The sequence below is a fragment of the Arctopsyche grandis genome, chromosome 7 (genome assembly GCF_051622035.1).
Source record: "Arctopsyche grandis isolate Sample6627 chromosome 7, ASM5162203v2, whole genome shotgun sequence".
NCBI lineage: Eukaryota > Metazoa > Arthropoda > Insecta > Trichoptera > Hydropsychidae > Arctopsyche > Arctopsyche grandis.
Genome location: NC_135361.1, coordinates 27,349,164 through 27,374,937, shown reverse-complemented (window position 1 = coordinate 27,374,937; position 25,774 = coordinate 27,349,164). Strand labels below are relative to the sequence as shown.

The window sequence follows — 25,774 nt, the reverse complement described above, 5'->3', positions numbered from 1 at the left end:
TGCGTCGTGTGTGATTGCATAAATTTCGACTGATCGTACGATCTCACTTGGACCTTTGATTCCTTCGTATGATCATCAAAGGTTATCTTCGGGGATGTGATTGCGCATTGTATGATAATTGTCCAAAATTAGACATATGTATGTATATTGTTGTACATACAATATATATATGTAGTATACAAATATATTAATTGTTTTATTTATTTGTTAGTTCCAAGTATTTTCTTTGAAGGATTGACAGTTGAAAATTTAATAAAAAAATACATACATACATATATCTCTGCTATGTATGTAGTATGTAGTTTCCATCTAAATTTGTTTTTAAGTGTGTATTTTCAAATTATCTGTCACTAGAAAAAAATAATGAGTTCTAAAGGAATTTTGTGAATTTTCATGAATATATTCAAGGGAATATCTATTTAAAGTAAATATTTTTAACATCATTAACTCGAGAGAAATATCTTTGGAGTTTAAATTTACAGCTTCTAATATAATACTTCTTAAATTTGTCATTTTCGAAATCTTTTGGTTCCGAATGTATTATTGACGACAGTTCCTTGTCCATATTCAACACGCGTAGAGTCACAATAATGAAAATCAAAGATTTTCATTAAACAGTCAAATGAAAGCTCTCCCTCCCTATTTTAAAAGCTTTTTATTAGTTTCACTTGAAAATTTGTGAACTGATTTTGAATCACTTCCCCATCGCTTTGATATTTTACCTACATACACACACGGAGGAGGGGGGGGGCTAGGGTCTCTGATTGGTCTTATAGGAATTTAATAATCAACTCATTATAATCATTAAAACTCATCAAATCATTAAAAAATATATCGAAATCATCTGTCAGATCAACGCGATGACAGCTATGTAGCTATTCAAGCGCAGCTTTCTACCGCCCCTACACAACCTATAGGCTAAACAGTTGAACAGTTATAACAATTTATTTTAAACTCATCTCATATAAACTTAATATTATTATGTGGATAATCGTCCAAATAAGACCATTCTAACGAAGAAAACTACTTTTTTTTATTTCATGGAATAGAATACTCTTAGTTAATGGTAATAATGTAGGGATTATTTCCTGACCATATTCTGTTTAGAAATTGAAAGAAATATATATAAAAAATAGAAAATAATTTAAATATAAATTTGACCGTTGAGATCTGCTTTTGATCTTTTAAAATTTATCTGCTCATTATTGACATGATTTTTTCAACATTCTGTAAATTTAAATCAATCGTATAAAATAAATGGGAGAATTTGGCTTACCCATTCGTGACAACAGAAGTTTCCTTGGCCGTGATGCCGTTGAAGTGTATCCTGACTTCCTTCTCGCCGTCAGGGAGACTGTCTGTCATGATGAAGTTCTTCGACAGCCACTTTCCCGGTCTGTCGTCTTCGTCCTCCGTCCTAAAATGGCGTCTCCTCTCGTGCCTCGTGATCGGACAATCGCCAGAGTCGTCGTTGCAATCGAATTCGCTAACTGGCGGACTTTCCAAGGCGTTGTTGGTACGCTTGGTGACGCCGCCATCTTGTCTTTCGCTGTCAAAATGGCCGCGGGAAGAACACTGCGACCGACTCGCGCACAACACCAAAAGCACGAACAGTTTTAAATTGCCACTAATAGTCCTCGTCGGTGACATCATGTTTCGAATACTGTTCCACGGTAATACGTTCATACCGACTGTATCGTCAACGGTTGAATTTTTCACAACGCATCAATGACACATAATGACAGATCTGTGAAAGTACACACTAGGGTTAAATCAACTTTAACAATGATCTATCTTTCATTATCTTCTTCACTATTTAAGAGTTATAATAAGATATGCTATGTTTTAGTATATAAATTACGCATTATCAATAGTGAAGAATGAAATTTGAAGACGGATAATTGCCAATAAAAATATTTATACTTCTATGACTTATTCGAACATTAAATCTTTCATTTTATATTTAATATATAAGTCATTATATTTGATACAAGCGGAAGTCCAATTTTCAATTCTAAAAACACTATTTCTGTTTGACTTAATTCACAAATTGTTATCACTTATTTTAAATTGATTTTTCCAGAATCTCGGAAAATCAGAATAAATGTATTACAGGCCACCAGTATTTAAAAACATTGTTTAACGCAATACATTACATAAATTTTTATAGAAATATTTCTTGAAATTTAGAAAAGTGGACTTTTTCCACTGTTATATATAACGGCTCGTATTTATTTATTAACATATTAACCACAGTGACATTAAAGAATACATTTTGGAAAACTCGTCACTGTGACCAGACATATGTATAAGAAAATTAGCTAGACATCTATGTTATAGATAATAAATTTTTAAATCTTCAAATATTGGTGACATAGTGGATAGGATGATTTTTGCCCATTTGATAGAGGAACCGCTTCAACAATGAAATTAGATAAATTGGCAAACTCTGATAGGAATCGATCGCCTTGGAGTCACAAATTTCCAAGTCTGACCAGCAGCATTAAAGATTATACTCAAAATAAATTCTTTTAAATCGCGGTCAGCTCACGGAATCGAACTCGGCGACTCTAGTTGCTTATGCTAGGGCAAATACACACATACATATGTATAGTATATGTATATACCTAGATGCATCTCATTTTTAGGTAAATGGCGTGTCGTTTAATTCACTCCATACTCTCTTTAAAAAAATAGGTAAAATTATTTTAGAAAAAATATATTACAGTATGTTTTACAGCTCTGACAATTTGAACAAGTGTGATTAGAAGCCTCGGTGATTAACTGGTTCCGTTACAACAAGGTTAAAATATAAAATGCATAATCACCACATTAACAGAACAGTGTAAGAAGACCTATAAATAAATTGATTCCACACGTCTTTCGACTTCGGTGGTCTCTTTGAATATGAATGAGTTTCTAATTAACCAAAGGGCCCACCGCAATACATGCACTAATAATAATTAATTGTTTATTAAACACGAACACGAATTAATTCGTGCGCACTGTCCCAAACCAATTGACGGCCGCCGGGCGTGAGAAAAATGCGCTGTAGTCATTTTTTTTCTTAATTATCGCGCCGCCACTCAAAGGGTTACTTTACGTCGGTTGATTTGATTCGCGACCCCAGCTAGATAGTCATCGGTAATTGGCAATTGAATTTTTTTAGAATTTTTTATTTTATTTAGATATCATCTTATGATGATTCATCAACCGGATTGAAATCTACGTACATTTTATTTATTTATTTTATTTTATTTTATTTTACATATTTATGTACATATATACCAGGAAGGCCTGACAGGTAGACCTCAATGTGCCTTCCTAGACAATTACAGCATTTTTATTACATAAATCACTGTATTTCGATAGGCTCAAGAACACGAAATTAACAATTAATTACTCCATTGAGACATCTATGGATTTAGAATTTTTTTTCATATTGTACATGAATCAAATTCAGATGTTTGTGACATAGCGGGTAGGATGATTTTTGCCAATTTGTTGGAACCGTTTCAATGAAAATCAGATAAATTGGCAAACTCTGATAAGAAACGATCGACTTGTAGTCGCAAATATCCAAGTCAGTATTAAAGATTAGCACGGAATGGAACCCGGAACCTCTTGGTGCTAAACATAAACGCAGCCACCGAGCCATACTGCTGTATATGTATATTGCTGATGTTGTGGCTTTTGTCGAACACATTTTGTAGATTTAGCTAATTTTATCAATTCCATTAGAGTTGGGTTTGCTAAAAAAAAAAAGAATTCGACATGCTATTGAACGACAGTCTACTTTTACTAAAATAAATTTATTGTTGGAATTGTATTGAAAAAAAAGAGATTGTGCTACTTGACCCACAAACTGGTTGATTATTACTTCGACAATAAAACTTATTCTTGACGATAAATTTTAATGACATATGTAAATATGTAATACGAATGCATGTACGGACAATTTGTCGATGTTTTCGAATAATGCTACGCTTGGGGGCAGTTTTTTTTTATTCTACTTTATGATTGTTGTTTTTTGTTATCGAGCTTATATTTAAAAAAAATGTTTTAGACTGTAACATACATAGATTATTGAAGTTTGCCCAGAATTTTCCAGTCAATTGAGGAAGAAATTAAAAGGGAGTAATCTGTCAGTTGTCATCAATTTCATTTCCAGGAAGCGTTCAATTAGTAAAAGGGATAAACAAAAGTTGACATTTACTGCATTGCGTGACGTTCCGATAAGATTGCACATTTCTCGGTATTGAATTTCAGAATTTATCATTATTTAAAGTGCAAGTGTCCTATAGTTTTAGGTCCGATCGATTGAATATAATAATGTAGTATAATTCTATGTATGTATGTAGATGTTGTATTTATAGGCTGTGAGATTTATCGAGATTGGCCCAGTGCAGTGGAGCCGCGCGATGATTAAAATATTTATTATTGCATAATAAACTTTTGCTCTGAGAATAGTTGCGCGTGCAAGTGCTAGGCTGTGAAGATGGACGAACCACAGCGTCGACCCTGAAATATCTGAACTTTCCTGAAAATAAATATGGATTCCGATGAAAGTACGCACCGTTTACAGACACAACAGACGATGATCTATCTGTACCTAGAATTTTAGGGCCAGAGTTCTGCCAAAAAGTTCTGGAACGGATACTTACATGAGTAGAGGGCGTGACGTACGCCGTGGCGTCACTTGAACTGTGAGATTTTTAGATTGGAATTTGTCTTGTTGAAATGCACCGGTGCAATACTAAGATTGATTGGTGGGATTTTCCTGTTGGGTCGTTAAAATTTTTAGCATATCTCAACACGAACCGGAGCTTGGAATGAAAAAAATTCGTCAGCAGCGCATACTTTCGTACGAAAAGTTCTGCAAAATTTGTGCTATTTCAAAAATAATAAAAATATAGACTGTGGCGCATTATATAAAGATCGGTGGACAAGATGCTCAACGGCTAAAAAAATGGTTCACTATTGTCAACGATTTTTTGCTCTCTTGCTTTGTCGGACAATGTAGAGGTCTATTGTTATTTTATAGCGGCAACTCGATCGCCGATCTCTATTAATCAATAGTACTTTTTTTATGAGTCAACTAGTGATGTGCTCGTTGATTAGAGAGCGGCGCGGAAATGCGCTAGCGCAGAAAAAAATAGCATCCTTTTGTCAATTTCTATTGTTAACCTTTTTTTTTGCTCTCTATAAGACCAAAAAAAAGCTCTATGACGATGTGTCGATATTTTTTTTTCGATTCGAATAAATATAATATAAAAACAAATGAATATTTACTATTAGATTCGCCATGTTTAAACTTTTTATATTATAAATACTAAGCGAAGCCGGGTAACACAACTAGTTTATTATATAATAGTGCTTATAGGAAAATCTCGTTATAATGAAGTTCTACCAATGTTTCGTTGTATTGAAAAATTGTTATAATGAAAATGGAAACTGGTATTTTATTTGAAATTTATTTTTTCAATATTTGTTATAATGGAATTCGACTGTATTTTGATTTGAAATACACGACCGATAGTATAATATGTATTATATGAGCCGTTATAATTGAAAGTGGCTATAAGTTCACTTTTATTAATTTCAAGAAATATGTTTCACAAAACATTAAATATACGTTTACTTTGCTTTTCCGAGATTCTGGACACATCGAATTAAAATAAGTGATAACAATTTGTGAATTAAGTTAAACAGAAATAGTGTTTTTGGAGCTGAAAATTGAACTTCCGCCGCGCCACTTTCAAATATAACGGCTCATATATACAGTTTTTATGAGAGCTTCTAAAATGGCACATCATGTAATCCCTGATAAATGTATGTAAGTAAATAAAAATATTTTTTAGGTAATTCTAGTGTTTTATTTTTATAAAAGATCTAAAATTATCCATTCAAATTATTATTTATCTTCAGACGGTAACGGGAAACTACCGAAGATAATTTTCAAGGTACTTTCATTTGATGGACAGTAAAAATGTGTGTCACGGTGAAGTATAATGAAAGTAAGTTGTGTGGTGATTATTTTTAGGCATTTTTCTGTACTATATTTCGTTATTGTATAAAATGACGCTTAAGAAATTTTTTAAATTTCATCCGAAAAATAAATCCACACGCCGCATGCAAGTGAATGAATATACCTATAAACAAAAACGAAAATTGTTGCTATAATTATTATTTAAATACATTAAGCAATAATCTTTTTAAAAAAATGTTAAATATTGGCGTTTTTTTTTTAGATCGATGAAAAATAAATAATTTATATGCCAGCAGCATAGCTCGGTCGTTAAGCTTCTGCCTATCACAAAGAGGCGCCGGGTTCGATCCCATGAGCTGAGCTCGATCGAAAAAAAAAATTCTGTGTATATCTGACTAGTCTGACTTGGATATTTGTGACTCCAGGTCGATCGTTTCCTATGAGATCGTTGCCAATTTTTCTGATTTCATTGTTGAAACGGTTCCCGATTAAAATTGGCTAAAAAACCTTCCTACCTACTATGTCACCACTATTTGAGTATGATTAATGTACAATAAAATGTATGCACAATTCATAGATGTCTCGTTAATTTGCGAGTTTTAAGTGTCTCGTAAATCAAAGACTTGTGTAATAAAAATGCTGCATTGTTTGTAATTGTACAGGAAGGCGCATTGGGGTTTACCTGTAAGGCCATCCTGTAAAAAATAAATAAATTAAGAAGCTAAAATTTTCGCTACATATTGAATCAACTTTTTGTTTTAATAAAATCATCGCTCATTTTTATTAATGATCTTTTTCCTTATAACTGGCTTGTTTTGTATATACATATGTACACACATATGTATATCCATGATTTTTAAGTATTTTTTGATTTTTAAATGCTTTTTATTATTACGAAATTACGTTCACAATACATTTTATATATATTTTAATAGCTACTGATCTACTGATCATTTTCTATTTTACAATTTTAATTTCATTTGCTTAGTAATCATAGTATTATATTATTCTAATGTTAATGTACAGCATAATAGGAAAAAGAGCTCAAAAACCTATTTACAATGCTCATCATAATACATCTAATACATAATATTAATTAAAGACTCTCTAAAGTCGATGACCTAAAGCAGATTGTGTTTAGGTAATCTGTGTTTATACCTAAAGGGTAAAGACATTTTGTTGTAATCACCGCAACTCTTCACAAGTGTGTTAGTATGGTAATTAGTGATTCTGTCATAGAATCTACTGGTGATTTTTAAGTATTATAAATAGGATTTCCGACGAAAATTCCGACTTTTGAGAAGTGTTTTTTCAGATACATTTCCATCTGTTGAGATTTTTTACTTGGAAATAGTATAAATAGGATCAATGATCGAGCTGAAATAGACACCTATGTGCATATGTATGTATGTATGTATAGTTAAATAGAGTTGGCGAATTTTTATCGGACGGTTTCTGTGACTCACTTGTGAGAATTTTCCTCGATACAACAGCGCTTCTCAAGCTCTTACGACACGTGTCTCTCGAACTATGCAAATATCACAAACGACAAATTAAAATTTACGACTATCGACTTCCGTCGTAAACTTTTACTGTGTCGTAAAACGCACACGATTGTGTATCATCTTTCGTTTGGCAGTGAAACGGTTAAAATTCAAACCGATCGATCGTTCATCTAAAGCCGCGCTCCCACCAAACGACCCGACAAGGGAAATTTCACTTTTTTTATGTGAATTCGCGATTTGTATGCACAGTGAAGCAATTGCGAATAAGTTTACCGTTGCCTTCTGCAGGCGACACAAAGTCAAAAACAATGATTGCGGCCAATATTTAGTGTTTATTTTAAATAAAAGTGGAACTATCTGAATGAATATCATGATATCCATCAATATTAATTTACTAGTGTTGTGCCCGATGAAAAATCATCGCATGGGCTATGGCATATTAACCTCTTAATTAAAAAAAAATTAAAAGAAATGGCGGTCCTGTGTTCGATCCGCACGCGGTCGTATTTTTTTCAAATATCTATATTTAATTTAATATTTATATTCAATTGTTTAATAAGAACAAAAAATAGTAAGCCTATCTATATATAAACAATATAAAATACCAATAGAAAAATTAATTAATTAACTATATAAATTTTCAATAGATGGCGTTAAATGCTCAGAGACTAATTTGCCTAGAGAAAACATTCGTAGCAAACAGTATATATAGAAGTTTTTTTGTTAATCTGTTATAATGTTCGTATTAAATTCGTACGTTTTGTTGGCAGTGTTTTAACTGTGACGTACATACATACATATGCCGAATAGAAACGACTATTATAGTACGGTGAGCTTTATCTTACACAGAAAAACAGAATAGCAATATTAGATATACATATTCTTAAATTTTTAATTTCCTATTTTTATGTACAATTTAATTTTATTGGTTTTTTTATTATTATTATTTTTTTCTTATGTGTATATTTATACAAATATCTTTTATGTATTTTCTGGCTACAGTGTCATTTTGGGGTGACCTGTGAAGACACTGTGGTATACGTGTCTATTAAACAAATAAACAAATATGATGATATTCTAGTATATGTATATAAAAACGGAAGAGATACATGTATGTATTTATTTATTTTGCATCGACAAGTATGCAGATGTCAAAAAATAAATATTACAATTATCAGAAATTCATAAGAAATCAATAAATCGTATCATTAACACACATACACGAGGGAACACCTGCTAATTTGTATGCGGATGGCCAAGCGAGCGTGCTGAAACCACTAGCGACAATAGCCTCGAGTGTTTTATCTATCAATTCCTTTCCAAAACCGCACAACACCCGACTAAAAATATTATCTTAATTACATACATACATATATAAATATATGTATATTGTGAAGATGAAGATGTTTGATCAATATGAAAATCTACAGTTTTTAATTTACATAGATCCACCATATTTCTATCGCACGGTATTCTGACTTGGAACTTACTGTTTTGATTGATTTTCACCCACCTTAGAAATGCCGGACTTTCTGGCTAATATCACTGTTCGACAAATGACGACTTTTTTTTTTGTTCAGAAACGAGATATGACTTTTCTTATAGATCTATGCCCAGTGAACACGAATCTCGTAATAAAAAAATTTTGATTGGCTCGAGATTCGGAGATATATGTATGTGTTTTTAAAATCACGCGATTTTTCTATATCTTGGTGTTATTCGATCGTTGTCCCAAAATCTGTCAATTTCCTGTTCAAAATGAATATTGGAATCTATAGTCGGGTATTTTATCTTTCATTTGTAGTACTTTTCTGCTTTCAAATCTCTCTAAGTAGTCGTCCAGTTCAAATCATAAGTCAAAAGTACGTATTTTCACTTGGGATTTTTTCCCACTGTTAATACTATTTTATATTGAGTTTTTTCTATTGAAACATGTTTATTGGAATAGTTTTCTGGCCACACTATTTTTTGTTTTCGTTTAAAAGGGTTAATTGAAAGTGTGCTGAATTTTAAATCGGTAAAATTGCGAGCTAAAAGCTCGTACTAGTATTTACTTGTATTTGCACGAATCTGAATTGAATTAATAGGGATAATATATTAAATTGTCTTTATATGAGAATTAAATAAAATTCCACTTAGAAAAATCGTATTTCGACTATTCTTGTGGATTAATAACAAAAATTCTATTGATAGGCTTACCTCGATAATTTTCAATTTGGTGTGTATTTCATATCATGATACTTTAACTTAGACCGTGTACTACAGTATTTAGGGGTAGGTTCTAAGTTGAGAACTGTGGATTTACATAGCGGACAAATAAGCGTTTATACATATGTATATTTTTATAGCATATTATTTATTTAGACATAAGATACTTTTTGGGTTGATTTTTTTCGGTTCGAGAGACATTTATGTATGACTTATGATACTTTTGTAGCTTTTTTATTTATTCGATGATGATTTTTTTTTTTTGTGAAATATTTCAACCTTTCTGGTCTCTGAAATCAGGTAAGAGATTTCGCAGAGATCGTAAGCCTTTTTCCACCCTTGTCTGCTCTCACCGTTCGAAGTTATTCGAGTATTTTGAAAGTTACTGCTGTCGAGAGCCGGGTGCATTGCGCGGTTAAAATTAAACCGGTATTTTAACTGGACACACGTGACACGTCAAAGAGTTTCGATCGAATCGTATGATACGACCTCGTTAATTCGAATTTCACTAAATCGCATTTAACCGCACTTTCAATTTACATTGTAGATTGAATTTTATCAAATTTAAAAATATTTAATACTATCTTATACATGTTGAAAATGTATTCCAACGCCAAAACGTTACGGTAGTAAAGTCTTTCGACTATTAAGGAAAAATACGAAATGCTCACAAACTTCGAATGTAATAAAGAATTTAGAAAATTACTTAACGTTTTAAAAAATCACATTAACTATCCGTTATTAAAAGCTTTTATTTAGTTTGAAATTCAAATTTGGGTCGTCTAGGATTAGAGTTGGTTCACTTCCGATCGTCAAATCGATCTGAAATTTCGGCTAACTATGTATTTTCTGCCTAAGATTACTTTTGAAGTTGATATTTTGACATTTTTAGCACATTTTATACAATTTATGAAAAAGTTTATAGGTTTTTGAGCTCTTTTTCCTATTATGCTGTACATTAACAATAGAATAATATAATACTATGATTTCTAACAAAATTAAATTAAAATTGTAAAATAGAAAATGATCAGTAGATCAGTAGCTATTAAAATAGATATACGATGTATTGTGAACATAATCTAGTAATAATAAAATGCATTTAAAAATCAAAAATCAATGAAAAATAATAAATTACGCCTTCATTCGTGCAATTGCTTAATATAAAAATGGCAGTACAATAATAGATAAATCATTGGGTACATTTAATCAAAAATTTATATAATAAGTAGTTATGAAATGACGTTACATTAATTAAAATTGACAAAATATGAAATTGTGAGTATTTTTATTTTATTTGAAAAATCAGGCATTCACTTGTTTATTTTAAAGACGTTTGAAAAAAAAAACATTTCAAATTCATTGAGAAAAAAACACGAGAGACGTTTCGATGATTATTTTCCAACAAATTACGCTTCAAGGCACTGATTATTTTCAATTAAATTTTGCATAATACATATACATATGTAAATGTACATTTCAACTGAATTTGTCAATAAGAAGAGAGGTTAGTAAAAAAAATCACTTGCTGCTGTATAAATGCTAGAAATATTAAATTAAGTACTTACATTATATATTTATGTAACTTAATATTGAATCAAGCAATACTGTTTTATATATACTATATTATTATTAAAATAAAATTATTACACTATTATAATATTTAAAATTAAGCTTTCACTAAATTGATAAGTAGTGCATTCTAATATAAAACAAAAGTGATCCTTTTTTTACGCGAAATTTTAAATTAAACATTCAATTGTCACTATAAAAGAAAACTAGATGATGAAAACGTGATCTCGAGTTCGAATTTTCGCACGATGACAAAACTTCATATATTGTTACTAGGTACATAGATAAAGTAAAAATAAGAGGAATTGTATTGTTTATAATATACTGTTATCAGTAATTTTACAGCGATTGCAATAAGTGTCGAAAGTGTCGGTATTATGACACTTTTTTTACTACACTCCGATCATAAATATTACTTTTTAAATGTAGCTTCGAACAGTTTTACGATCGGATCAGAGAAGGGTCAGCACTGATTTTATTAATACAGTTTGTAAAACAATATACGAAATTTACATATGACATGATACGTACAATAATCGATTACAATTAATTTCTTTTTGTAGCTCGAGTATGGAATTTGATTTTAAATTTTGATTAGTTTAGTAAATAATTACTGTATTTTTCAGTTGTAATTGAAATTTATTTCGTTTATGAAGTTCGTTCGATTATGAGTTTCGCGAAACTTTTCGCAACAATTCGCGACAACTGTTCGGAACGACCGCACTGATACACTGACGGGAACGCACTGATCCCGATAGTTTCGTTAGGTGACCATAACACGGGGAGAAAGCATCTCAAACTGTGGGACGTGCTCCTTCCCCAACACCTTTCGACTGATGTGGTGATATTTTAAAAGTTTGCTTAAAGGTTATTAATTAAATCTTGCGTCTGTGGACATTTTTCAGTCTTGGAACATCGGCTCATTTTTTGTTTTATTTTCAAATATTAATTCCATAAAGGAGGTTCTGAACTTATATTTTGATTTTTTTTAAAGAACTGAAGTCGAATTTATAGTCAGAGTTGAAATGGAAAAAAATTGAATATAACCTAATGGATTTTTTTTGAAAAATTTAGATGAATTGAAATGGTTAAATATTAGAAATAGTCTTGAATTAAGCACTTTAAAATTAATATGTAAGCTAGATAAGAATCTATTACCCAAATATTTTAATAATCACATATTTAGGAATAGAGATATACATAATTATAAAACTAGAAATAGGAATAAATTAATTATAGGTAGAGTTAAGAAAGTTGAAACTGCAGGAGGTGTTTTCCACGGGTCTACCTCATGGCACCGAAAGTGAAAAGGTCGAAAAAGCAAATATCGGAAGGCAAAGATCGAAAATCGAAAGATCTTAAGTCGAAAGATCAAAAAAAGGGTGCATGGTAAACGGTACTATGTATATATAATATATATATATCAGTAGCATGCGGTGAAATTATCTCTCTTTTTGTCATACAGCCTTGTTTAATGTGCGCGCGCGGTTTACTGGAGGAAAAGCCTGTTCCTCTTGTTCCTGCTGTATCCTGCTCGCGCAAATTAAGTTAGGATGTACGACGGGGGGGAAATTAAGAGAGAGTTTTACCGCACGTCACTGATATATATAATAACCGTTTTTCATATGTATGCATGATAAACGAATATTTTCGACTTTTTCACGGTCACCCGTTTTCCACAGAGGTGTTCAAATATACATATAATGCCCTTCCTGAGAGCGTTAGAGGTGCTAGTAACATTGGTGCTTTCTTGAGGGGTGTTAATGGATACCTCTGTGGAAGATGACGTAATTATATGTATATGTAAGGTTGATAAAATGCTATGTTTGTTAATTTTGTTAACTATGTTATAATATAGTTGTTAGTTTAAGTTTGAAATTATTAATTGTAAATAATTCATTAGCAATTTACTATTTAATAAATAAAAAAAGAGGTGATCCAAATTTGAGTTGGGATCGGATTTGTTTGTGGAGTCGTAAACTGACTCCAATTAAAGCCAAAGTTAAATATCAATTTCATCAACTTCAAACTCCTGTTAGACACACATACATAGAATCATTGTCAAGCTATCGCATTATGTATTCTTTTATTCTACATTTTATGTGATTTTAGACTTTGTTCCTCATTTAATATGTGCGTTTTAAACAAGCATTCAAAATATTTTAAACGTCAATGGCGTTATAAAAAGAGTTAATTTTTATTTTATCTTTATGTTACAAACAATTTTACATACATACATACATTACATAAATATATGTCCGTATCGTTTTCGACATGCTTGTTTTCGAATTAATCAAAACCTGCTATATTAATCGTCTAAATATATGTACATATGTGACTTAGCTTATTTTCAAGTCTTTGTCGAGAAGTCTATATATTTATTTTCATGCTTGGTAAACTAAGTAATATGAAAAATAAACTTTATTGAATACTAGTGGTTTTACTCAGGCTTCGCTCTGTATTTGTGATATAAACCGCTTAAACATGGCTAATCTAATTTGTTTTTTTATTAAATTTATATGAATCGAAAAAAAACTATATTCAATGATATCGATATTGTCGTCATAGAAATTTTGATTTTTCGATAACTTTACGGATTCTACGAACCAAAACTTAGATATGTATGTACATACATATAAAGTCTCTTTCGAAATTATATATTAGAAAATGATAAAATACTCTTCATCGGAATTATTCGTTATATTTTTGCCGCACAGATTGAGAGTCGGCAATTTCAGTCCACGTATGTCGAATTGATATCCAAGTTGTACTATACAAAATTGCAACTTTGTTTGCAAAATGCGAATGCCAATGCCTAGTCATTCATACCCAATCTTCATGGACCACGAAACACCAAATACAATGTCAAGCTCACAAATATAATTTTATTTACATATTTACAAAAAAAATCCTATTTAAAATAAACATAATAAAATTTTCGATCAACGGCATTCATACTAAACGCACGTCGAATTACGCATTTTTACCGAGATTAGTTCTAAAGTCAAGGTTTGACTTCCGATAACCCAGTGATTTTTTTCTTTCCTTGAATCGTATTGAATCCTTTCAGTGCATTCATATGGTTCTTGTAAATATGATATGTCTTATCAACATTGCGAATGTCCTTGTATGCTTTCTAAAGGGCTTCGAACCCTTTCCAAACCCACCTACGGTCTATTTCCGAGCTGAAAATTGTAAATAAAAAAGCATAATTTAATAATTAAATGCTATTTTTGGCTAAGACGCCTATTGTCTTGAATTTATATGTCATTTTTATTCTAATATTACAAAAACAAGGACAAATGGAAATATAAATATATGGAAAATTAAAAAAAACATACAGTATTACAATATTTTTTTCAAAAAATCGACACCAAAAATTTTTCTACATATTTATTTATTTATTTATTCATTACTAGCTGAACCCGACATGCGTTGCAATGCCACAATAACGCGTGCATTTCCCGTTCCCGTTCTCGTTCCCGTTCCACAGACATATGTAGATATATTTGCTGGCGTGGGCCATCCGCTGTGTGTTTGTGGTACAGCCCTGAATGGTCAGTACATTCGAATGCGAGGTAGGCGTGGCGCGATTATTGTCACACTCGCAGCATGATGCGTTGAAGGCGGGATAGCTTTACTTTCGCGTCAGTAAAATCGTAATTACGAATAATATTACTAAGAGGTTGTTTCCCTTTTTTTTTCACATTAATATTCCCGGTCATGCATACAACAAATCCTGAAAGTTCCATCGTAATCGCTTCAGTGGTTTAGAAGCCTATTCGAGACACACACACACACAGACATTCAATTTTATATATATGTATATATATATATATATATATATATATATATATATATATATATATATATATATATATATATATATATATATATATATATATATATATATATATATATATATATATGTAGACTAGCTGAACCCCGGCATGCGTTGCAATGCTAAAATAACGCAAGCAATTCCCATTCCCGTTCCCGTTCCCGTTCTCGTTCTCATTCTCGTCCCGTTCCCATTTGTCGGAAAAACGCAGGCATCGAACACATTTGAAATTATTGCGTTGCAATGACACTCATTCCCGTTTTTCCCGTTTCCGTTCCCGTTTTTTTTTTCACATTAATTTTCCCGAACATGTATACAACAAATCCTGAAAGTTCCATCTCAATCGCTCCAGTGGCTATATTATTAACGATATATTAACCCTAACCATAGGTGCCACTAGAGGTTGCCTAAGTCGACACCTATGATCAAATTTTGTACATACATACAGAAGTACCAAATTAATTACATGATGATTATATACAAAATATGAGTTGAAAACAATGTGCGACAACCCGTGCCACTCAACTCTTCCACTGCGGAAGGCATTATAGCAGCTCCGTTATATTTATGTTCTTCTCTCAATTCAACGAAAAAACTTAAAGAATTGATTGCAGAATTTTATCAAAAAATTACCTGATTTATGGAAGCTACTTTTTATCAGAGTCAGGAAATAACACGACTCCAAATCAGATCTTCATTCATCAGACATTGGCAAGTCACTCTCATTTAGTAATTCAATATCAAATGCATTAGTAAAAAAATAGATGCGATTTAAAAGCGAAATCTGAGTTCAAGTCGCTTGAATTTTTAACCGCTCTGACTCCAGCCAAAAAACCACAACTACATATATGACTCCAGATCTGACTTTACAACTCTACTTATTACAAATAAATAGGCATTTCAAAAGAAAACATAAAAAAATAAATAAAATAAAACATCTTTTGGTATCCTGAAATTCACAAAAAGTATACCATGATACTGATAAACTTTAAACTTAAAATTGAAAAAAATCAAGATGATGAGGCAGAATCAGAAAATGATTAGAGATTAAGGGGACACACTGAGTAGTATGGGACGTCACTATGAGACGTCCTCCTTTTTTTTTGCTCCAGCTTCCCGCTGTGACCGTAAACGATGGGTGTTCCCCAAACCGAATTCGGGTGTAGTTGCACGTGCAGAATGTATAAGTTTGGGAGGTCGCACGTGTATGCATATCCATAGGGCCGGGTCGCACCGTGCAACTTTGTCGGCCGACTTGTTGCGCGACACGAAAAAATGTATGGAAATGTGTGCGACAAACAAGTTGACGAGTGTGGCATGTCCCATCTACCTGCATGCGTTGGTCTGGTCGCCCTCAACCAAGTTGTTCGCGAGTTGAGCGGTGCGGCCCGGCCCATATGCAACCGACAAGTTTCTCCTACATTTCTTCAAATATGGGATTCACCGTCATCGGACACTGGCAAGTAAGGATAAATACAAGGATTATATATCACCGAAAACACTCCAGGGTGTGATTTTTGGAACTGTGCTGTATGACTATTTGCAAACGTCAATATTGCATAAAACTGTGCAAATAAGTAGAGTATATTACATAAAAGTTGTGGAAGCGCCGATTGGGCACAACTAACAATAGAACATCGGAAGATCGCACGAAATGTCTACATTGAAAATAGCTTCTTCGCGATTTTTTACTCGTTATTTATTTACTACCACTTGCCGATTATTTATTTATTTTTTATTGTTTAACTTTGGCCAGTGACTTTTTGCTTGTGTCACGTTTGCCACCGACACAGTGTGCAACATGTGTGTCAAATGAGAAGAAAAAAAAACAGAGAAACGATCTTCACGGCAATACATACGACGAATCTAAAGTCGGTAAAAAATGCCGTGCCTTTTGATGGACGTTCAATCGTCGAAAGAATTTCAATGTGTTTTTTAAAAGTACGGGTCGAGCATTCAAATTCGGCAAATCGAAATTTTAAACTCGATAGCTTCTCAAAGATTTGATTGATCGATTTTTTAATTAAAAATCATGCATGCTTTTTGACGCAAATGATATCTGTCAATAAACAATAGAACATGATTTGTAATAAGTCTATTATGCGAAGTAATGAATAATGCAGTGGGCTATTGACTATTGTATTAGCGTGCTGATAAATTAACTAATGTGATGCAATGTGATGAAAATGAATAACGTGATATAACGTTGTGGAAAATTGCAATAGGTGGAGTTAGTGTGCCGTTAAATTAATTTAAAATGGGGAATATAATATATAAATAAATACCGAAAATTAGATACTATTCACTTAACTTTATTTCGAATACTTTTTTTTGGTACACCTTAACTTTATTTCGAATACTTTTAGCTTTAAAATATTTACTATTCACTTGGTACACCTTAACTTATAATAACTAATTTTATTAGAAAAAATACAAACGAGGTTAAAAAAAATATAGGCAAATAAAAAATTACTTTTGTCACAAATAAAAATCAAGCACGATATTATTAGTACATAGATAGCACAAAAAAATGTAACTTTTTAAAATGTAAATGAAGGAATTCCAGTGATAATAACTAAAGGGCGGACCGTAAGCGTGCTTTTTCCAGGAATCGGGGCGTTTTGGGTCTATTTACAAAGCTAGAGTGCAAAAAAAAAGGTTCTTCATAAAATTGAACAAAGCATAGTGAACAATTAACAATGAACGGCAAGCTTCCGGTCCTACTTCTAGTAATAACTTATTTTTCTCATGTTCAATATATTTGTTGAATGTTGGTATAATTTGTTTAATCTAATATTTTAATATTTTATTTAAAGTTTAATTTAATATTTTATTTAAAGTTGAATAAATTTTACTAAAGTTGAATAATTTGTTATGAGTGTTCATTATTTTTATGAAAGTAAATATGGTCAAAATTTAAGTTCAATTAATTAGCACAACCATTCGAAATTAGCAGATCCGTCGTGCAATAGGATTTCAAGAATCTCTATGTTTAAAATTCAAAGTTTTATCTATTTTAATGTATATTTTAAAGAAAATAGAAATGCACGTTAACCAGAAACGTGGAAAATATCGAATAATCTTTAATAGCATCATCCGTAAAATAAATCAGGTTGTCAGGGATATTTAGATATTATTATAATATAGTATGTAGACATAATTTGGTTGAAAAATATATTATACATATGTTGTTTGCGTGATTAAATGTATGTTTAGAAGATTTTTTTGTTGGAAACCCGTTGTAACGGTGATTGGACGACACCCCTGGATATTAATACAGGAAATGTACCGAAGTCGTATTTTAAACGGTGTGGATAAGTTTTTAATTTATTAATTGATTGATCGGAGGAGAGTTTGAGCAGTGCTGGATCAGCTGTTTCAGTATATTTATCAAGAAGTGCATAATTGTTTACTTAAACTGCTGATAGGACTTAACACAAAAAATGTTAATTTCGGTTTTCCACGAAAAATATATTTTGACAAGAATATCCATTAGAAGTGAAATTTAGATTATAATAAATTCGAATGAAGGGATTAACTTTTTTATATATGTATGTATGTATATAATATGTGAAAATTTCATTACTCACTCTTGTTATAATATTGCAAATATTAATATATTTATTTAAGAATATGTAATTCCTCGGTTTGGATGAATGATTGATTTGTGAACTGAGAGGTTCATCATTTGATCTCTGATACGGTCGATAGTTTATTAGTTCTTTTGAAGATTTCTGGTATTGATATTAGAAATACAATTTGAATTTTGTTAAAATTCAGATCATCCATCTTTTGTCAGAATTTATCAACATTGTTTATTTTTCTTCGATGTCCTTTTTCTTGTTGTTGTTTCTGTATAAAAAGCAACGGGAAACTATAGTTTGTCAAACGATAAAAAAATACCCAACCATCAGAATGAACTGCACAAAAGAAGAGGATGCAATTTGCAAAATTACAAAGTAGGACACATTACTTATTATAAAAATACTACTGATAGGTACTTTTAAATGTAGCTTTCTTCTATGTATATGGATATACAAAACTTATTCAAAAGATTATGGGAAACTATCAGCAAAGCATATTTATGACTGATGCATAAAGTGGATGATACAAATGTATTCCACAAGAAGAATCCATCAAATGAAATAAATAAATTATTAACTAATAATAAAACAAAAAAACTATCAGAGAGTGTCACTTCAAGTATACACTTCACAAGAATACAATACTTGTCAAAAGATAGCAGCTATGATTAGAAAGCTCGAAATTTCGCAAGCGTCCAAATTTTATTTCAACTTCAAAAAGATCTTATCGAAAGTCTCAGAACTAGGGTTTTAGATAAGTTTTTTTCCCTAGTCAATTAGCAACAGGTATTTCTTCAGTATGTAGCTCACCGATTACAACATGTTTTCTTTTATACTTACCTGCTAGTGTTATGTATAGCTTTCTATCGTATCTTAAGAAGTTACACTTTAGTCTACCATGTACTTAAGTCTATAGTTGCTTGATTTTGCTTTAAGAGAAACATTCCGACGCTTTTCTTTTTTCAAAGCCTATTGTGTACATTACACAAGTATGCAAGATTTATCGCGAATGATTAAATTTTTTGCCAGTAAAAGTATTCAATACTCGATAAATATGTTAGCACGTACATACATAGGTCATAAAACGATCCAAGATGGATTTGGCAAAGTAAACACGTACCGAGTTTCCTTAGAAAAAAAGCTATTAGATATAAGCACTCCATTGCGGTATCGTTTGACGTTTAGATAGCAACCCGTTTATAATTCCAATAATGTTTCCTGCTTGTCCAAAATGTGTTTGAAAGTTCACTACGGTTCTGTGGATCAAATAGATTTGAATAAATAGTGAAGATCTATTTTTTTTTTTTTGGGAAAAAAAGTAAACGGTCAATGTCGGAAACCGTTCAAAAGTGTGCAAACACTTTGGGAATGTAACTCAAATTTTCGAAATCATTGTAAACACATAATGTGGGCGATATTCGGTAATGTTTGTTCGACCCGTGGAACACTTTTTGTCATTCTGGTTCTCCTCGAAACATTCCTGTCTGGTCTCGACTCGACTGGTCCGATCAGATTCGTGATGTCGAATCTTGTCTCTCTTCTGCAATCCACGGCTTTATGGAATCACTTACTTTCAGGTTTGTAAATGCTACCCTAGTTCAGACACGTGTTTTTCAAAAAAAAAGTAAACGTCTTCATCAAAGGCGAGATGATTTCATGGCACTGATAGTAGAAAGAGAATACGAGATACCTATTGGTCAGCTAGGAATCGCATATTGAGAGATTTACTTAAGTTGGTAAGATCATTACAAAAATTGTCGTCCAATATAGAAATCAAGATTTAAAGATTACCAAATTAAAAAGGGGTATAGAATGAAGACACGAGTAGATATAGGTGTTGGCTTGGTGCTTTTTAAATAACAATAGACCATTCCTTTAACCATTTAATCACCACGCGTTTTTAGAAACCGATTCGATTATTTTATGTTTGTGTGAAGTGCCAACCTTTGACACTACCTCTTGAATATATAACAAACTAAAGAAAAATATCGACATTTTTAATTTTCCTTGGTATCACACGATATTTTTAGATGTCACTGTGATGAAACCAAAATTAATTTAGAGTCTGGTCTTAAAAACGAAAGAGCGCGCACCGGTGCGCTTATGGTGACTAAGTGGTTAAATGTACAAAGTGAAAAAGAAAAATAGAATAGGCTTGCAAAAAGCATGGTTGAAAATAGTGATTTTTTTGCGAAAAGCATCGTCACAACGCCGATCTTTGGATATGAGTCATATTAAATAAGTGTGGCCCTAATTTGTTACATCTTAGAAGCAAAATGGAAGTTTTCACGAATGAGAGTGCTGGTTAATTTCCAAAACATAATTTTGATTTTTTTATTGTACCTATTATAATACATTATATGCATACATCGATACTAGAAATTTTTCCCACCTTTGGCAAGAGGAAAATTTTGCGCCTCTTTGTAATATTTTTTTTTTATTTTCAACAGTATTTCATAATCGGAAATAAAATATTATCAATATATTCAACAAAAAACAATCATGCGAAAGATTTTTCGGGTATTTTAGAAACGCTCGTGTAGAATATGAGCTTAAGAGGGCTGTACACCCGAAACCTTAATTTTGTTACCGTTCCTTTCTTCAATATATATTGAGTGTATGTATATGTTACACCGAATCCGTGAAATTGTCTTTTATACGCATTCGGCAAGAGAATTGCCGAATGCGTGAAAAATGCAAACATGTTGCCCAGTTCACGGATTCCGTAAATTCTTTGGCGAATGCGTGTATTCGCCAAGAATTTTTCTGCTCAAAGCATGGAGTCGGCAAATAGACAGCAGCTCTCCGGTGTTGTTTTTTAGAACTGGACAGCGTGTCAAAGTGTCAAAGTGACAGCTGAATGAGGATGTTTAATTTACATATTATTATGTATAATATGACTACATACATATGTTTCGATCATCTCATATGACTTATACATAAATTAATGTCATTTTTATACATTTTGATCAATATTTTAACAGTGAAACATATGTATGTAGTCATATTATACATAATAATATGTAAATTAAACTAAATTAAACATCCTTATTCAGCTGTCACTTTGACACTTGGTTATAATATAACACGCTGTCCAGTTCACGCATTCGGCAAAGAATTTACTGAATCCGTGAACTGGGCAACGTGCTTGCATTTTTCATGCATTCGGCAATTCTCTTGCCGAATGCTTGAAATAGACAATTTCATGGATTCGGTGTAACATATATATTGAGTTAATGCGACAATATGTATATATTGAGTGAATGCGACAGTTGCGCTTCGACCAGATAAAACGTATTTTAAATTGACAAAATCGAGGTTTCGTATTCTGCTATTTTCTCCTCCAAAACTGGACCAATTTAAAAAAAAAAATCATCATCGGTATGAGAAAGATACTTTCTGTGCATCTATCGGTGTATTTTTTTTTAAATCAAGCGTTAAATAAGCACGCTGGACTCGTTTCGTGGGTGTAAAAAAGAGGCGATTTTATAGATGTTTGGCGGCTCCTAGCTCCTATAAAAAATAATTAATCAAAAAAATAAAACGATAGATGCACCCCAATGGTGAATATCCATAGCATATTAAAAAATAATTTCTCTAGTTCCATAATTGAGGAAGGGAGAAGTATAGTACGTTTGTATAGACAAGGCGCTGCTGTCCAGCCCTCTTAATATGTGGATGTGGATGTGGATATTTGATATTTGAATATGTGGATGTTTATTGTATATAAATTCGTATTGTTACATGAAAATGCTATTGAGCGTATTAGCACACTCGTCGCTTTGGAGCAATCTGTTAGGCGAGTGTGCATGATTAATTTATGTAATAAATAAATAAATAAATAAAAAAAAGTGTTCGACAAGTGTAAATGGACCTTAATGCAAATGTACTCTAAAAAAAAATCTCGCTCTGTCGTGTAAATATTCATCTTATTATTCGATCGATTTTATCTTTTAATGTTCATAGTGAAATTCTTCATCGTTCATCAAAATATTGGTCCAACGATAATAATAAATTAGTCTTAATATCTAAGTACATATAAATATGGGTCATAAAATGCAGCTACTAGGTTGTAAAAGAAAATTACACATTAAACACCTATATAAATAAATAATGGTCCTTCGAGCCAGATACAACTCACTTGAGACATTCTGTTTTGTACAAAATTATACATATGTACAATATGTATATCAATTTTTCTTAGGCCTTAGGTCAAAATTTACTTTCTATTTCGACAGCAACTGTTCGAAATGTACACATCTTGAATGTCCACTTATAGGCCAAAATCATATACAACCTTTGAGACTATCGTCTTGGGAATGGGGGGGTTGGAGATGAGTCCTCGCGAGCCACAGTTTTATTCTGCAATGAACACTGCCACGATTGCCTGAAAATGACTGGTTAACGGCATTCCCTCGGTACTTCTTTATTTTACGCCCTCTTCGTCTCGGGCAGTTCAGGTGCTCTCAACTGTTTTCTCTAGTGATTTGGCACAAAGCCACCGTAATTATTATTCTGATGAAACATTTCATTTCACAATCCGTGTAACACAAGTGTATTTATCATATTCACTGTTTGTTTCTTAATTATTTAATTTTAAACTCTATTAGTGCGGCCGGCTATTTAGGAGTCAACTATGCAGGGCTACCATATATGCCATTCCCCAAAATAGTAGAAATTAATTCTTCTTTTTTATGATATTGTTACGCGGACGTGAAGTGGGGGTTTCCAGGATCGGAGAGAAAGACGCAGGAGGGTTGTAGAAGCGGTTTATTCGTCTCGTTGACGCTCCAGGTCGGAATGGTTTCCAATTCAAGAGCGGCCCATATTTATACATATTTGGGCTCAACAACTATTGGTCGATGAGTTGGACGATCCCATTGGCCGTTGCATAAGGCTCATTCATACGTAGAGGCCATTTTAGCGGGAACGAGAGACCAGGTGCTCTGCGCTAGTAAACCATCGGTCCACGAGCGCCACTCACCTAATCTCTACGTTACATTATGTAGAAAATTTTTCATCATCTTCATTAACAGCTATTCACCATCCACTGCTGGACAAGTCCTCTCCAACACGCTTACAATTCGTCTCTGTTTTGCGCAACTCTCATCCATCTCACCCTACACATTTTTATAATTTCATCTACCTATCTTACTTGCGGGCTTTTTTTTTCACCATTTTACATTCTCTCGGGTAACATTCGAGCACTTCTTTCGTTTATTTTTCTAACTGCGTGCCCACCCACTTCCATTTAAACTCTATCCACTATGTCAACTACCCTTGTCAAGCTTTTCACCCACCCACTATTTCTCCTCGCTCTGCCAAGCATACAGCATTCCATAATTATTTGCGTGCATTGGTCTTTGTGTAACATTTTGGCGGTCAATGTACAAGTTTCATATCCATACGTCAACACAGGCGAAACACGTTTATCGAAAATTATGTTCAATTCGTATAGAGATTGTAAATTTTTGTATCTAGTGCTATGGATTCAGTAAATTAACTATTGATTTGACTCTAACTTTCATTATACTCTGACTGTAGTTATAACCAGAGATCGGCGATCAGCGTGCAAAATGGGTTCACTATATTGTTAACCTTTTTTTTGTTTTCTAGCTTTGTAGGTTGAAAATAGGCAAACCCTCTTTCCTGAAAAATAGCACCGTCGCGCCGAAGTTTAGTTATAATAGTTAATACTTAGGCTAGATATTACTAGCACTATTGTTCATTTCTTAGAAAAAACATGTTTTTACAAGCTTTTTTGGTCTCTTGCTTTGAAAGCTGATGGAACGGTCTTTATTTTGTTACCATTACCTTGATGAGTGGCCGAAGTCTAGTCATAAATACTTTGACTGGCTTCGAATGAGATTCCGACTTGGAATTTGAAATGGAAAATGGAATGGGAACTGTAAAAAAAATTGCATGCACCGCAGTATAATATTTTGGTCGTATGTATCTTTTTTAATTATTAAAAACTAGTGGCCTGATGCACTCATTTGTGCACTTGGTGAAAAGTGAATTTTAAGCCTGCTCCAAAATTAAATTCTGGCTATGATATCGACTCTAATCTGACTCTGATACAGCTGAAAACAATTTCAAATTAAAAACACCGTCTTCGATCATAACGACTATGAACTGGTTCAACTAGGGGTTTCAACTCAGACTCCCATTTAAAACTATGTACCTATATGTATATAGGGATGATTTTTAAACGAGCCATATGTGTGGTTGGCCAAACTGCTAGGGATAAAGTGTGTGTGGTATGCATGGGAGAGACCGGATGCATGTTGCTATGGTCACTTGTTGGAGAACAAGCCGGACGACATGGTTATAATAAATAGATCTGACTGAATCTGCGCTTTTCACTTGGAATCCTTCACATCCGGATTCTATATGTATGAATAGATCGTTTCATATAAGAAGTCCCATCCCTTCTACTCGGAAAAGTATTAGTTAACTCAGGATCTTAGTGGGGGTGGGTTTTCATATATTGAACGACATGGAACAACTATCTATATGACATGGAACATAATCTACGTAACCGAATACACTCAGGTCTCTTTTTATGTTGTTTTGAAATTATGCTGCAAATTCTGAAAAAAAAAATGATAATTTTAAACATTATTACCAAATATCGGCATTGGGACGATGCTTTGGGCACAAAAAATGGTTTACTGTTAACATATAGACTGTTACAATAGAGATCGGACCAGAAGCGTGCCGTTCATTGTTAATTGTTGCTGCGCTTTGTTTAATTTTATGAAGAACCTTTTTTTTGCACTCTAGCTTTGTAATATCCTATCCGCCCTTTAGTTATCAATTACTAATGTTAACCATATATTTTTTCTCTTTCGCTTTGTAACGGTCAATTTTATTTGACGAGCACCCAGCCAATGCCGAAGACCCGCGGACAAGTTGCTTTTCCCCACAAAAAATGGTTGACTATTGTCAATTACTATTGTTCTACAAAGCAAGAGGAAGAACGCATCCCACTTTTTCTTAATAATTATAAAACGCATCACTGCTTTTTCTACAAAAGCCAAGTATATTTTATGCGGTAACAGCATTGATGTATAAT

General features: G+C 32.5%; 1 protein-coding gene across 3 annotated transcripts in view; it reads right to left on the bottom strand.

Annotated features, from left to right (window-relative positions):
- LOC143914189 (uncharacterized) overlaps positions 1-12,040 on the bottom strand; it is a 52,081-nt gene extending 40,041 nt beyond the window's left edge. For 2 of the 3 annotated variants that reach the window (XM_077434300.1, XM_077434301.1), the window contains exons 1-2: positions 11,886-12,018; positions 1,277-1,747 (exon numbers count right to left, since the gene is read on the bottom strand). In XM_077434300.1, coding sequence (XP_077290426.1) covers positions 1,277-1,686 — 410 coding nt within the window. In that variant the 5' untranslated portion in view covers positions 1,687-1,747; positions 11,886-12,018. Of the gene's footprint in view, positions 1-1,276; positions 1,748-11,802 lie in introns of all 3 variants that reach the window. The other variant, XM_077434298.1, reaches the window with a different exon arrangement.
- Between the last annotated feature and the right edge of the window lie 13,734 nt (positions 12,041-25,774).